We start from the raw sequence: 14522 nt of genomic DNA, 5'->3' as shown, positions 1-14522 counted from the left end.
TCTCATCTATTTTTTTTTCCAATTCATTGCCGTTGCATAATTTGGGAAAACCGAACTTCCATCGTGGCTGGATGCCTAATTGGGAAGTTTAGAGTTTAATTTGGAGCGGCCTCCAATGCAAACTGCCAAAGCGGAAGAACTCGAGCTTCATCAGTCCCCCTCTTCCTTCACTTGACCGAAATGATTTCAAACTTTAATAATGAACTCTTACAAGATGCCAAGCGACACAGCAGGACAATATACGTCATATGCAGTCTTAACTCAAGAAAAGCGGTTAGAATATAAATAGTTATTGGCATCGATGCACATCTTTGCATTTCTTCATTATCGCTGCCAATCTCTCACTTTCGCCGTCAGACCCAAAGGTAGTTAGATAATCATTGCGTGATTTCTCCCAAAAAAATGCAGCTAAGAAGCTCAGAAACGTGAGAGTGGGACGTCGCCCCCAAACAACAGCACTTAGATATATTAGATCAGATTGAAATGAATGTTTTCATCGCAACCAAATGTTAGTTTCGCTTCACACGTTTTTAGTCGTCGCGACATTATTGCTTTTTTAATGCCATGACATCGTTGCTACATTATTGCTCACCCTTTTCTGAACAACAAAGCAGGTCATGTCACATGTTATTTTCCGTATATGCACGGGCCGCCATAAAAAGTGGGGGGGCCGCAAATGGTCCCCGCACCGTAATTTGGACAACCCCGGTGTTAGACGAATTCAGAATTTCATCATGTCTTGGTGGACAATTCAATGACATTAATATTGAAAATTGAGAGTGTAAAAATAACTAACCCATTCTCGAATAATTCAAGTCAAACTTCCGGATCTGAAATAGAACGCGGCGACATTTGAGCTAATCGTCGACACACTTTCAGATCATTCCAAGTACAAAATAATGTGAGTCTATGCTCCACTTTTGGTGTTTTCATTTTTTTTTTTTTTTTTTTTTTAAATCTGCTTCAGGTTGTGTTTACTGTCAGTTCGGATATTTTGAGGTCCACAATCGCTGCGGGGACGCCAGCTTGAGTTTGCTCTTCCTGTGAATTTGCTCTCACTGGTATCTTACTCAATTCAGCGTTTCATCACTGATCATTGTTTTCGCACTGCTTTATCTTGACAACTGAACAATTGCCTAAACACGTGTTGCTGGTAACAGTGGACCCATGCGGTTTGCTGGGTGTAAAAAAAAAAAAAAAATAAATAAAAAAATAAAAATCTTTGGACGACTGCCCAGAATTTCTGCCTCTTGGATGTGGTCTGCCATTTATTTTGTGGGAGTGTTTCAGCGAGGTTGCGTACAGTGAGAAAACAGTCAAAAATGAGGATGCTTCCACCAGTTAAGCAATGAAGGACACGAGTCAATATTTGTCCTGAGGTTATCTAATTTGGACAAGGAGTTTGATTTATACATAAAAAAAAAAAAAAAAAAAAAAAAATCCAATTACGCTGTCGAGAGCCGAGCAAGTCCAGAGGACACTGTTTTAATCATACGGCTTTATCAAACTCTTTAAATTGAGTTAAACATGGAGAGGATAATGTATTCTGCCGCGGGGAAGGTGATATCGCTTCATTTGCCCCAAACAGTAAACATTTTGAAAAATCCATGCTTGACTAGATTTATTGAATAAACACTTGACAGTTCCTTCACGATGAGTCTAGTGAGGATCTTTTAAGATTCACTTTGTCGATATGAATGATGCGTGATTTGGAAATCACGCAATGCTATTTTACGAAAACAAAACTTTTGTCGTCATGACTGACATCTGTTATGGCTTGCTCGGGGGAAAATGCACACATCCTAGTCTGCCGTGCATTGTTCCTGTTGGGCGCGAATCTTGTACACATTCGCTCCGCAGGTGGTCTCAGCTGGACCTTTGGCGGGACCATTCCTGGATCCATTTCACAAAGATATTACAGAGATCTGAGATGCTGTCAGCCATTTCCCATTCCGGCTTATCAGTGGCAGGAGGGATGTCTGGCACAGCAAACAAAGTATGTGTAAAGTCCTTAAATAAAGCATGAAATGGAAGGGATCCCTGTGAGGCCTCGAGCAGTGGTCTGCTACACCTGCTCCCCCCCCCCCCCCCCCGCTCCCCCCGCCCCTCACAATCTACCGCTTGGACTCCCATTAAAGTGCCTTTACCCTCCAAGTCAACACTTTCAATACAGAAAATGATTCTTTTGGCTTTCTAAAAAAAAAGCACATTTCTCCCTTCTTCGCCGAGGAATTTGCATGCATTGGCTGGTGGAAAATGAAGAACTTATCCCATTTTAGTGGTTTGGTCATGCTCGTGTTCAAGTATGGCAAAACATAATTGACTCGGCTTTTTGTCCGCTCTCAATAGCTGGTTAAGCAATCTGGACGCGTCACATTCATCTCACCCCGCAGGTGATTTGCTGACTGACGTGTATGTTGATGAGCATTTATGCATGCGTTGTGCGACGTGCATGTGTGTGCGTGTGTGTGTGTGTGTTGGGACGCGGTTGGAGAGCGCATAACAAAGAAGTGCTGCCATCCTGATATCTTGGGGGGGAAAAAAAAAATGCTTGTGACTCACCGGGGAACTGGTAGCTGTAGCTGGGTGCGAATCCAGTGTATCCACGGCCATACGTCGCCACAATATTCGGGTAACCTTGAACAGAGTGATTGAAAAAGCTCAGTGGCAATATCGAAAACAAAATCGACTTCAGCTGTGACAGCCGTTCAAAAATGCAATTTGCTTTCAAATAATACATGAACCAGATTATTCTCTTCCCGAACGCCCACGCAGAAAAGATATCAAATGTGATCCTCTAAATAGTGGGAGATTTGGAAAAGAATCTTTTATCAGGCAGACAGCCGAATATGTCTCACGCCCGGCCCTCGTTTAGCCCGTGTGAAAAATGACGAGGTAGGAGCAATTTACTTGGTTGCTTCCAGGCTAATAAAAAGAGGTGACACGTATTCATGCTTCATCATGTTTATGGTTGACTGTCAAGTGGAAAAACATTCGCAGTGTTGGCAGAGGGACGACAAGCACCGCCCCTAAAATCAATGGTCAGCTGTCTTAATTAGATTAGCGACTAATTTTGATCGAGCCGCTCTTGTTGTTCTCCCAACACATCACCCTAGTCACGGTAATCCATCCAAACCCGGCAGCAGATTTCGGCTAATCTCCCTTTTGGAGAAAGTCGGCCAGTAATCTGCAAATTCGGCTCCGGGTTCGCGGCTCTTTTTATTGACCGAAAATCTTGAGGCATTTTTAGAAGAGCGCGTAATAACATAAACGGCCCTCTCGGGAGCACTGTGACACGCCCGCCGGCGACAGTCGTGCTGTACTTTATGTTGCAGAGCGCTTCATCCGGCTTGAATCAAAGGTCTTCAACCTGTGGGCTGCGGGCTGCACAGATGTCCGAAAAAAACAACTGGCAGTAATTCTGGTGTATTTATTATTTGAGGCTAAAAAAATATCTTTTGAAAAGTCACAGTCACAAGTCTTCAGCGTAAGCGGCTATCAGCTAGCGCTTAGCATTAGCAACAAGTGCCAGCTTCCCGCAAAAGTTATGGCGGAAGGTTGCGGATCATTGGTGCAAATGGCATGTGACTTTTGCTATTTTTAAACATCCGCCTTGCCTTCTCTTGAATGTGTGCCATTCGTGCAAATTGAGTCGCGTTCCAAAAATAGATCGGCGGATGGATGGATCTTTTTGGAAGTGTCTGGCTCTTCACGGTCATACAATTTCGCCCGGATGTCTAATTCTAGTTTCTCGTTCCAATGAGCCATTCCGAGTGTCATTAGAAATATTGAAAAGCAGCAGTTGTATTGTCGCTCTGCTGCGACAATGCTTATTAGAAACGCACAAGCTACAGTTAATTAGCTCGACAGGTTGAGGCCGAAGCAGCTGTGGGCAACATATTGAGACACGGATGCAAGGGGAGCGGTGAGCAAAGCAGAACCCAAAAAAAAAAAAGAACATGAGGAGAGTGGGTGGATGAGCGATTGGGCCAACATGTGAGTCAGTGAGAATTTAAGTAGCATCAAGGGTAATATAAACATACTGTAATTAACCCTGTAATTATGTTATATGTTTCCGTTTTTATCTGTTTTCCACAAGTCATTGCAGCCTACAAACCGCAACTCTGAACAAAATGACCTCATAAGAGAATATCTTTCGGGCCAGGACAGAAGATGGCCGAATTTTTTTCTTCACTGTGTGCAGCAAAAACTGCCGACCAAATTAAATTGGGCTAATGTTGGGTTACTTTGCGATATTAGTTGACATGTGAAAGTCTAAAATAATCCAATTTGAATCAATATGAGAAAACGTCAAGACATTCAAGTAAGTCAAGCGAAACGCTCAACGGTGTATCCGGTGCAAATATTTCCGACGGCACAACGTACAGTATTTGGCATGCATGCGCGTTTCCGCGTGTGTGCGTGAGCACGCGTGTCGATTCTGCTCTGTATGCCTTGCAGTCGGTGTCGGTTGGAATCAGAAAGGTTGACCTTGGTCATAAATATCTAATCAGTGTTTGCTGTCCATGAAAAAGATCAATTTATTCCTGACCCAATGGGAAAATGGGTCTGCCCCCGACCATCTCCACCTCGCTTGCAGACAAAAAAAAAACAAAAAACGCGCGACTCAGCGAGGCCGTGAGGGGAACGCTAACCTGGTGTGGCTGAATGCATGAAAAAAAATCCCAAAAAAACAGAACAATCTTCATTAGCCTCTGATGAGAAGTCATCACCTGGAAGCCACAGACGGATAGCTTTCACAAAAGCCCTCATGGTTTATTTGGGCTGAAAAGAACCGAGATGTGATACAATGAAAAGCCATTATGGAACAGCAAAAATTGGATATTATGTGTTTGATTTTGTCAAACAGAAGAAATGCCAAGCCCAAAATTGCTGGCTTCAAGGCTGATGGATCGCATTTAAACAGAGCTCCCGTTACCAAATTCGGAGATTTACGGCATGGATAGATTCACGTTTTGGCGAGAGTGGAGGAAGACACTTGCCGAGGTTTTGAGGAGAAAGCAAATAGAAAGGCGCAGATAGAGAGAGGGAAACAAATGCGAGCTAGTCCATGAAATGAAGCCCGTCGTGTTTGTGTGGCCCGACGGCGGCGTCTTTGCTTGCTCTTATTTGCCTTATTAATATGCATACTAATGTACCTATTTTATGGCTCACCAGCTCTGATTCACTTTAAAATCAATTATCCATCTGGCTCAGCCATATCTCGCTCAGGCTCAAATGTCTATTTATTTCAACAAACATACATCGGGCACAGCACAATAAAGATAAATGCCTCGATTAGAGGCAGTAAACAAAGGAGCGAGGGAAAGCTCTAATGAGATTTGGCACAAAAGAAGCTTACACTTTCTTAAATAATGAGCCGAGGGTCTTGTTTTTTTGTTTTTCTTTTCCGAAATGCAAATTATATAAAGGAATGTTTGGCTGTCCTTGTTCCAATTTCATTTAGATAAGAGTGTCTCTAAACAAGTTGGCTGTTAATATTCTTACATGACCACATCACTGCCTTTCTGTTTGCTTCGTCCCAGCGGAGGAGGAGAGTGCTCTCCTCCACGGACACATTAGCGCGTGACAAGTTCTCAAAAGTTCTCGGTGGCTTTTAAAGAGGCGGAAAAGAGGAGTTGGCAAATGACTGACGGGAAGGAAAGTTGAAAATGACTATATTTTCAGGGAAAGTACAAAGAGTTGAACAACACCTCATCCACACACACGTGTTGTGTATATATATATATATATATATATATATATATATAATATATTATATTTATAAATATATATTTTATATATATATATATGTTTATAAATAGATATATAAATATATTATAAATAAATATATATATATATATATATATATATATATACATATATATTATATATATATAATATATATATATTATATTTATAAATATATATTATATATATATATGTTTATAAATATATTATATATATATATTTATTTATTTATAGAAAAGCATTAAATATATCAAAACCCCAATTTTGACGGCACTCCACTTTCTCAGGCGCTTCACATATTGTGTTACCTGGTGCAGATAAAAATGCATGAATATAGCACAGTGTGCACCTGCTGTACGGAGATGGGGGGGGGGGATTGTCGGTATACTCGCCGAGCAAAACGAGGCTCATGCAATCAGCAGCATGTTTCTTTTGCTTTTGAATGAAAAATAAATCTTTGATGTGAGGGCAAATCCATTTGGGTAGGTCGCATATACAAATGATATGCATGCGAAGGGCAGGGAGGGAGAGAACGAGAGATGATGGAAGGATGGAAGGTTGGCGAGGCAGGAAGAGAGAGAGTGAAATAGTGTTAAATAAAAAGGGCCACGGGCATGGGCAGGATGGTAATGAAGAGGGGTAGACCAGCAGCTGAGGTCCCTGTAGATGAGATCTCTCGTTGACATGTGTGTCCCCTTCATTACCCATTAAGGGGGGGCACAGTGATGAATCCTTAATATGACATTACACCAATTTTCCTCTTCATTTAGCCTGCTAATGTGCTGGTCTGCTCCTATATGGCCAGAGGCTGTCTGTACCAGACTTCACCAGAAATAGACCACCGTGGCCACTGGTGGCACACCTTGAAGCCGCCTAATTAGGGCCAGCGTTCATCTAATGGGGCTTTCTCGACCGGAGTTTGCCTCGGTTGACTCTCTCTTCGCAGGTATTAACTGATGACCAAAAGGCATTCATTCCCTCGTTTGAATGGAATGCATTCGCCGGACACCGTGCGAGCATTTCAGCGTTAAATTAACGTTGCGAAACGGACTATTTCGAAGCAACACGAGTGACACGCCGACCCTCCGAAATATTGCGAGGGGCTACGGCCGTCGACAAACATGTCACGTCGATGCCGTGGAGAAAAAGGTAATATTTGCCAAAGTCCAAAATCCATCGGGTCATAATTTGAAATTGTTTCGCTTATTATGGCCTATTATTTCCACATGCTGCTTTTTCCAGCAACCCGGCTAAATTGTCATTTGAAAAGGCTCGATAACGCTTGCTACTTTCACTGTCAACACACAGAAAAAAAAAAAAGATATTTGGGAGCCAACTCCACACGCTTTACGTTTTCTACTTTTCTACTCTTCCCAGGGTCAGAAAGGTGGAACGACATTGTGCTAACTTTTCAAAACACACAAGTTGTTCTTGTGTGAGGTCCAAAACTTGTTTGTATGACTGCGTGTGTGTACAAAAGAGTATTTGACTCACTCAGCATGCCCATCCCCAACATGAAGGCATCCATGGTGTAGGGCAGACCCCTGGCTCGCCCTCGTGTTCCAGGCGGGAACATCACCTCCTTGGGCTGGGCCTTCTTACATTCTACCTATGTAGACAGACAAAGACACGCATGCACACACACACACACACACACACACACACACACAAACCATTAGACTGTGCAGGCACACGAGCAGACAGATCTGACAGGGCTGTCTAAGCTCTTTAAGGTAGTTTTCTATTTGACTTGCAGAGCCCACGGTGTGTTCCGCGGAGAAAAACAAGACAGAGTCAATCCGAGCACCTCACATTTTAGAGCCAAGTCCCTGTGGAAAACTTACAATCGTGCTCTGGCTGCTTTCAAGCAAAGGTTATTGCTCTTGGTGGGCATGTGCCCAATGCTTCGGGGAAATGACGGCTAAATACTTTCAAAGACTTTTGGAGAATACAAGGTGGAAGCAGTCGTGGTGTCCGACGGCATCGCTGTGAGAAAGCCGCTTTTGTTTAAGCTGTAAGCGGATTCATTCAATTCATCATTCAAATTGCCATCAAAGCCAAAAAGTACATTCAGTGAAATGTACATAAATCAATCCAAAATAGCGTTTGCGTGTGCGGGCGGCCGTGGTTCCCCAGTGACCCGTTGTCCAATTCCGCCCGTCGCGCTCGTCTCTCTTCTGCATTTCTCTCCCTCGCTCCGATTCGAATACACGCGGCTTTGTTCATTTCCCATCCGGCGTGAATGACAGACCCTCCTCCGACATCACACATATCAAATGAGGGATGTGACAAGGGCAGATGACGTGAAAGGAGGAAGATGAGAGTCCTATTTACCACGTAACCCCCCCCCAACACGCCACGATGAATTACATCGAGGCAGCGGCGGTTGACGAGGGTCGGTTGTCGGTTTTCTCCGGGTGGCTGGTATGCGTCTGCCGTCTATTTGCTCCGTTGCCTACTTTGGCATCATCCTGTCCATATGTTTGTCTGTTTGCCTCCCGACTGCCTCGGCTTAAACAGGCCTTCTTCTGCTGCTGTGGTTCACATGTCAACCTGGCCCGGCGCGGCGGACACCTCAACTAAGAAACAGCACGCCATCCATACAAATCGCCGGCCAACTCTTGACAGGCCGGCTGCATTACTATTCACACACAAACTTATTTGCAGATGCACTTGTACAGTGCGGTGAAAAGAAGGGGCGGGCATTTTCTTGCTTGACTCCGGAGTTTGAAAACATTTTATTGTGATACGGAAATACGAATACAGAATCTTGATTTTCAGAACATTTCAATTCTGATGGAAGCTGTGACTACAATTGTGAACAGATTAAAAGAATGGAGGAACATTACTCACAGGAACTTGAACATAAGATTTAGCTTATTGTAGTTATTAGTGACTAAACCACTTCAAGCTTAATGAAGCAAAATAAAAATGAATTTTGTTTTCAGAAGTGTTCCATAATATGAGGAACTTACTCATGCCGAGTGATGTGTTTTATAATTAAGTTATAATTATCGATACCCGATATTACGATAGAGTATTAATTTGCTATAAAAGGGAAAATTTTACTCATCACAGTTAAGTGAAAAAAAAAGGTCAATGAAGTTAATCCAGATTTAAACCAACCTCTTATCAGCATTCACAAAGGCGATATGCCGATATTTCGAACATCGGCGCCGATAAACCGATTACAGCTACCTTATCTTACCACAACAAAATAATGACACCAATTTGTCAGCTAGTTTGACACAAATGACATCCGTCGATCTTTTAGCAGCGGCCGTGCTAAGTGATCTTTTTAAGTACGATGAAGTTTTTTTTTAAAAAGTCTCATTTAAGATTGTGACGCCTCATGCTGATTGCGCCAGAAAACAAAGTCAGGCTGAATCAATGACAATTCGAGTTTGTTGTAGAAAAATTCATTTTTTCAAATTCGTATTCTTAAAACTTGCTAGCTCTAAAATATTCCATAAAATCAACAACATAAAAAAAAAAAAGTCAAATTGATTTCTCTGGGCAGCCATAGTCCACCGAGACAACTGTGAGAAGAAAGCTCAAAACAAAAACCCTCCGTTCCAAAGTTGCCGTGTTATAATAGGTCACACTTTCGTTTGAAGCACACCGGCAGAAGCAACTTTCCCGCCGTCACAGCAACTTTGGCCGCCTCATTCGCCACCACGGTTTGACATCGTGCTGGGAAAAAAAAAAAAAAGGGCACAGCCGCTTGGCATGGAGATTGAAACTGGACAGGCCCAACATACCAGTAAGAAATCTCAACGCGTTGCTGGATTTGTCAGATCGTTGACATAGGCGCAACAAATCCAGCAAGGCTCTGCCCACACGGTGTTCTCCGGCAGACCGAATGCTCGGGTTGCCTGCTGCAACAAAGACAGAACCAGGTGTGAGTCATGCCCACATGCTCTCAGACACACGTCTTTGATATTCAGAGAGAGGGCTCCTTGTCATGGATTCCAAAGCAGCCAGGAGCCAGGATCTGCGGCGGTCTGAGTGTGTGGGTGTTCGCCTGCTTTAAACAGTCAGGAGTGTGTGAAGGAGAGAGGTGTGGAGCTTTCAAGAGGGAACCGCGTGAAAGAATCGGAAAAATAGAGGAGGACAGAGCGATTGAAAAGTCAATTCGGAGCATGATAATAAAGTAACACGCGGATGCCGCGGTTGCGAAGGAGGCGATTCGGGATTTTCCACAAGGAAGCTTTTGGAACTTCTCAGGAGCTCTTCAAGTCGTGAAAAGAGGCAAGTTTTGGGCAATTTGAAAAGAATCACGAGCTATGATTTGCATGGGGATGATTGAACTAAAGTGTTTCAATACCCTGCATTGTTTTCGAGAAAAAAAACAAAAAAAAACTAAAGCACACAACTGCGTGTTTTTTACATGCGAGAATTGATTGCAAGGTGATCACCACTAAGTCTGAAAAGTCGACAATTTTGACGATCCTAAATAACGCTGACCACTTCAGAAAGAGATCTGCTTGAAGTAAAGAAACACAGAAGGGGGAAAAGCCTGGAAGCATAATTGCCCGGTCCAAAAAAAAATGGAGGATGACGGCCATCACACCACAGCCAAAAAGTTCCATCATTCAAAACGTCCAATTAATAAACATTTCTCATTGTTTAAATACAGGATGGAAATGTTAGCGCTTGATGCTAAGCTAAGCTTAAAATAAGAATTCACAGATTTTGGCGCATGGGAACGGATTAAACACATTTACCTTATTTCCTATGGGAAAACATGTTTTGGAAGATGAACAAATCGGACTTTGAACACCTCACAAGAACGAATTCTGTTCGAACTCTGAGTTTGCACTTTGTATGAGCCACGCTCGTCCACATATTGTTACATTTGTCAATAACTAATTCCACTGTATACACTTCTTGCGTTGATCTCATCAAAGTGTTTGTTTTTCAGGAGCAAACAGAATAGAGGAAGCCTCCAGTGATGACCTTTTCAATATATCTCTCATACATATTAACCTTGTACGTAAAACGCAAAGGTGTGGGGGCGAGCTGGACTGGAAATGACTCTCCTTCAGGGACAAGTGTTGCGGGTGTGCTGTTTGTGTGTGTGTGGAGGAGGAGGAGGACGAGGAGGCGTAGAGAGCGCTTGAGCTTCAGTCGAGAAATGATCCATCAGTAGACTGGCACGGGAAGTACAAGACTTCTGTCAGTCATGGTGTTTCATTTATTTCAACCGGGGCTACATTAAGGACACAATTTTTCAGATGCACTGTTTTTAAGGAGACTAAAAAATATTGATCCGATTAGGACGGCACGTTCGATCGGAATAAATTATTTTGCGCAGACTTACCAAATATAGCTGAAATAGTAGTCGAAGCTAACAACCAATCATGGCGCCGGTTCAGAAAACAGGTGAGCCGTGATTGGTCAATACCAGAGCCCTGAGCAACTGTGATGTCATTTTCAGTCGACAGCAAGTGACAAAATGGCCGCCCGCAGAGATGATTTTGTGGCTTAAATCATTTTCCAAAAACGCAAACAGAATCAGAATGATAAGTTTAGACGAGTGAAGGCGCATAGAACATTTTATTGCGAAACAAATATTTTGGGCTTGACTTCCCCTTTAAGACTAATCGTGACGTATTCTACTTTTAGATCATTTAACATTTGGATAAAGCAAAATGCCTTCAGTGTTTAGAATCTCAAAGGAATCGTTAGATCCGATGTTTGTTCGGTGCGCTTCATAAAAAAGCGGAGGAATAGGAGGTCATTTTAAGGCCCGTACGCTCCCTGTGGTGCTTCCATATTCCAAGATGATAATGTCTCCACACATACAGAGACACTTTCCAGCGATACCATCATCAAATGGCTTCCATCAATTGCAGATTTGAGCTCGCCTCAAATGTCCCAAGTAGAGCGCGAAGTGGACTTTACCGCCTTCGCCGCTCGTCGCGTTTCTTCTTGCTCAAGTGTAAACATCCCATTACTTACAGGCCAGAATTTTCAAGGCAACCTTCCATGTGGAACAGAGTCGGCCAAACAGTGGCCCTTCTCCCTCATTAGGCACGTGATGCACAAACACGGCTGAACATTTCCATTTTCCCCAAAATACACGACGGATTTTTCAAGCCATTTTCAACAACACTCTGAGCTCATTTTTCACGTTTTTTTTTTCACCCCCCAGACAAAAACAGTGATAATACATAAGGTCCATAATTAATGATTTAGCTCCAAAAGGCAGTTTTACAATGTGAGGAGGCTGAGAACACACACACACACACACACCCCATTCATGATGTGTACTTTAAATGCTTCTTATCTATAATGTTCAGCGGCAGCGTGACTGATTGGTTTGTAGGGTTCGCAAGCAAACGCACAAGCAAGTCCAGCTGGCAATTGAGAATTCAGAAGATGCGACTAATTAAAAGCTATCACGTTTGCTTGGACAAACAACAGGTTTTACGATTGGTTTAGCGGCTTGAGAAAAAAAAAATGAATTGCTTCTGATCAGTAATGCTTTTTTTTTTTTTTTTGCTTATCAAAGCGGTGAGAAACAGCAGCCAAGAGGCGGATCAAAACATCACAAATTGTATTTTGCTGTTATACAATCGGTCCGTTGAGGAACATCAAGACGGCATTATTAATGAGGATATGCTCACATCATAGTGAGAGTCTTGTGACGAAATTTCAATGTAATATACGGTCAGAAATCTCATTGTTGACACTTTACATTATTTATATATATATATATATAAGTAGGTAATTACATATTTATTAACATCACCCCCGACGTTCTTCTCGTCAGAGCAGTAATTGGCCGGTTGTGTCGGGAACCCGGAGTGAGAAACTGAAGACGAAGACAAAATTCCTCACACCTTGAAAAAATTTGGCAAATACCAAATTGGCTCTATTTTAATCGAACACTGGTCGATGCGGAATAACGATGCTGTGACAGCTCCAATTTCCCCTTTTAAGGCCTTTTTTTTTTTTTTTTTTTATCATGATATTTCACATATAGCAATTGAAGCCATCCTTAAAAGAAAACAGCGTGGCTGGCTATCTCCTCCTGACGACCAGCAGATGACGCAGATTTGGTCCACACAGGAAATGTTTAAGTGGACAAAGTTGGGAGCACCTTGCTGAGCAGCGTCCTAATTCGAATTATAAATCAGGACACACAGTGACAGAGAGGAAGTGCTCGTGAGAGTAAAGCTTGGGTGGGGCACGCCCACGGGCTGCCGTGTGTTTGACCACCACGCCAACGGCCAGCTCGTTCACATCCGAGCCAGCGTCGACCTTGTGCACTTGCGCGGCCCATGAGAGGACAAGGAAGGAGAAGGTGGGCTGCCCTACACATGCATCGCCCTCACGACTCGGGTGAATTTCTGTCTGCATCAATTATTCAAGGACCATCTTCGATAACACTCACAGGGAGGATGGATGGGGTCTATTTCTGTATAGTACTTCATAAAGAGGAAGACAGGAAGCATTTTTTTTTACTTTATGTGCCGCTGCTTCAAGAAAGAGAATAAGCAGCCGTCTCCTCGGCGACTCTTTGCCACCAAGGCAACACCGAAGGGTCTTTGAAAAATGCTCTCAACACTCTCCACATCCTTTCCTTTCTGCACACATTCCCACATGTCAGCACTTTGTGGATGTGAGGGCCACGCTTATTTCCTGCATACGAGGACATTTATCTTAGGTGTTATCAAGAGGGCCTCTTGAAAAGGTGACAAAAGCCTCCGAAAGGCCTAAAGTCTGGAGGCGGTTCTCTAATACGTGCCCCCAACCCCAATAATCCTGATCCGACTGCGACTGACAAAAGACTCACAAGGATTCAGTATGTCCGTCTTTTTGGAATAATGTCTGACGCAGTGAGTGGAGGAGAAAGAACAAGGTGCATCACATCATAGGCGAACACAATATATATATATATATTATCATTTGCATGGTATGGTTTGTGGATTAAAAAAAAAATCTTTTGTGTTATCCTACAATGAACGAGCAATGTGTGTGGTTGTGGGTATTGTTCGCACATTTGCCGCAAGAATGAAGATATAAAAAATGTTACAAAAGCCTTTTCTTTATTTGCCGTTGCTGTAAATGAAAAGGAACATGGACATGATGTATTTTTTTTTTATGTCTAATTACCATTATCTTCATAGTACAATACAATTGTCATTGCCATGTTAATAGTCCTCCACAGAATGGTGGATCAATCTAAGTTTGTAAACAATGGCTAATCCATTTTTCTTCGGGTACGTAGCGTTAAAAACAGGTCTGAGACAAATGGCAATCCCTTTGCTTATTATCTTAGGGCACATAAAAAAAAAAAAAAAAAAAAAAAAAGCACAATCTTGCCCATTTATATTCAGGCCTTGAGTGTGGAGGTATAAAAATGTCAACAGTGTGCTCCAACTAAATGTCACAGGATGTGACAGAATATCTTTTATACAATAATTTCAAAAGCACTTTAGATATACGGCTGAGCACAGAATGGGATGCAGCAGTGAAGCATGGAGGGGTGCACACCGGGGTCATGTGTGACCCGGGCTGGTCCCTGGTGAACAAGGTTCTACTACACTGGTCCTGTCCGTCAGACAGCCAGTCAGTCTGTCACGTTGTGGAAAAAGGCCAGGGAGGGGGGGCTTGGGGGGGGGGCGGCTTTTTTAAAGGGACGGACACTTTGAGAAAAGGCAGTAAGTATTCCCTTCAGTCAATCACAAGCCACACAACTGCTCAAATATAAATATCATCTATTTGACTCCACACGTGTGGTGATGAACGGCGAACCAGTG

The 14522-nt window shown here is 42.8% G+C and overlaps 1 protein-coding gene across 5 annotated transcripts in view; it reads right to left on the bottom strand.

The window, feature by feature from the left end:
- LOC148320316 (RNA-binding protein Musashi homolog 2) overlaps positions 1-14522 on the bottom strand; it is a 185264-nt gene that overhangs the window by 42006 nt on the left and 128736 nt on the right. For all 5 annotated transcript variants that reach the window (XM_088278936.1, XM_088278937.1, XM_088278933.1 and 2 more), the window contains exons 9-10: positions 7246-7360; positions 2563-2637 (exon numbers count right to left, since the gene is read on the bottom strand). In XM_088278936.1, coding sequence (XP_088135062.1) covers positions 2563-2637; positions 7246-7360 — 190 coding nt within the window. The remainder of the gene's footprint in view (positions 1-2562; positions 2638-7245; positions 7361-14522) is intronic.

This window comes from Idiotropiscis lumnitzeri, chromosome 17 (assembly GCF_059441095.1).
Source record: "Idiotropiscis lumnitzeri isolate Australia: NSW breed Sydney's pygmy pipehorse chromosome 17, RoL_Ilum_1.0, whole genome shotgun sequence".
Taxonomy (NCBI): Eukaryota; Metazoa; Chordata; class Actinopteri; order Syngnathiformes; family Syngnathidae; genus Idiotropiscis; species Idiotropiscis lumnitzeri.
The sequence above is the reverse complement of the archived record's forward strand: the minus strand, read 5'-3'. Positions and strand labels throughout refer to the sequence as shown.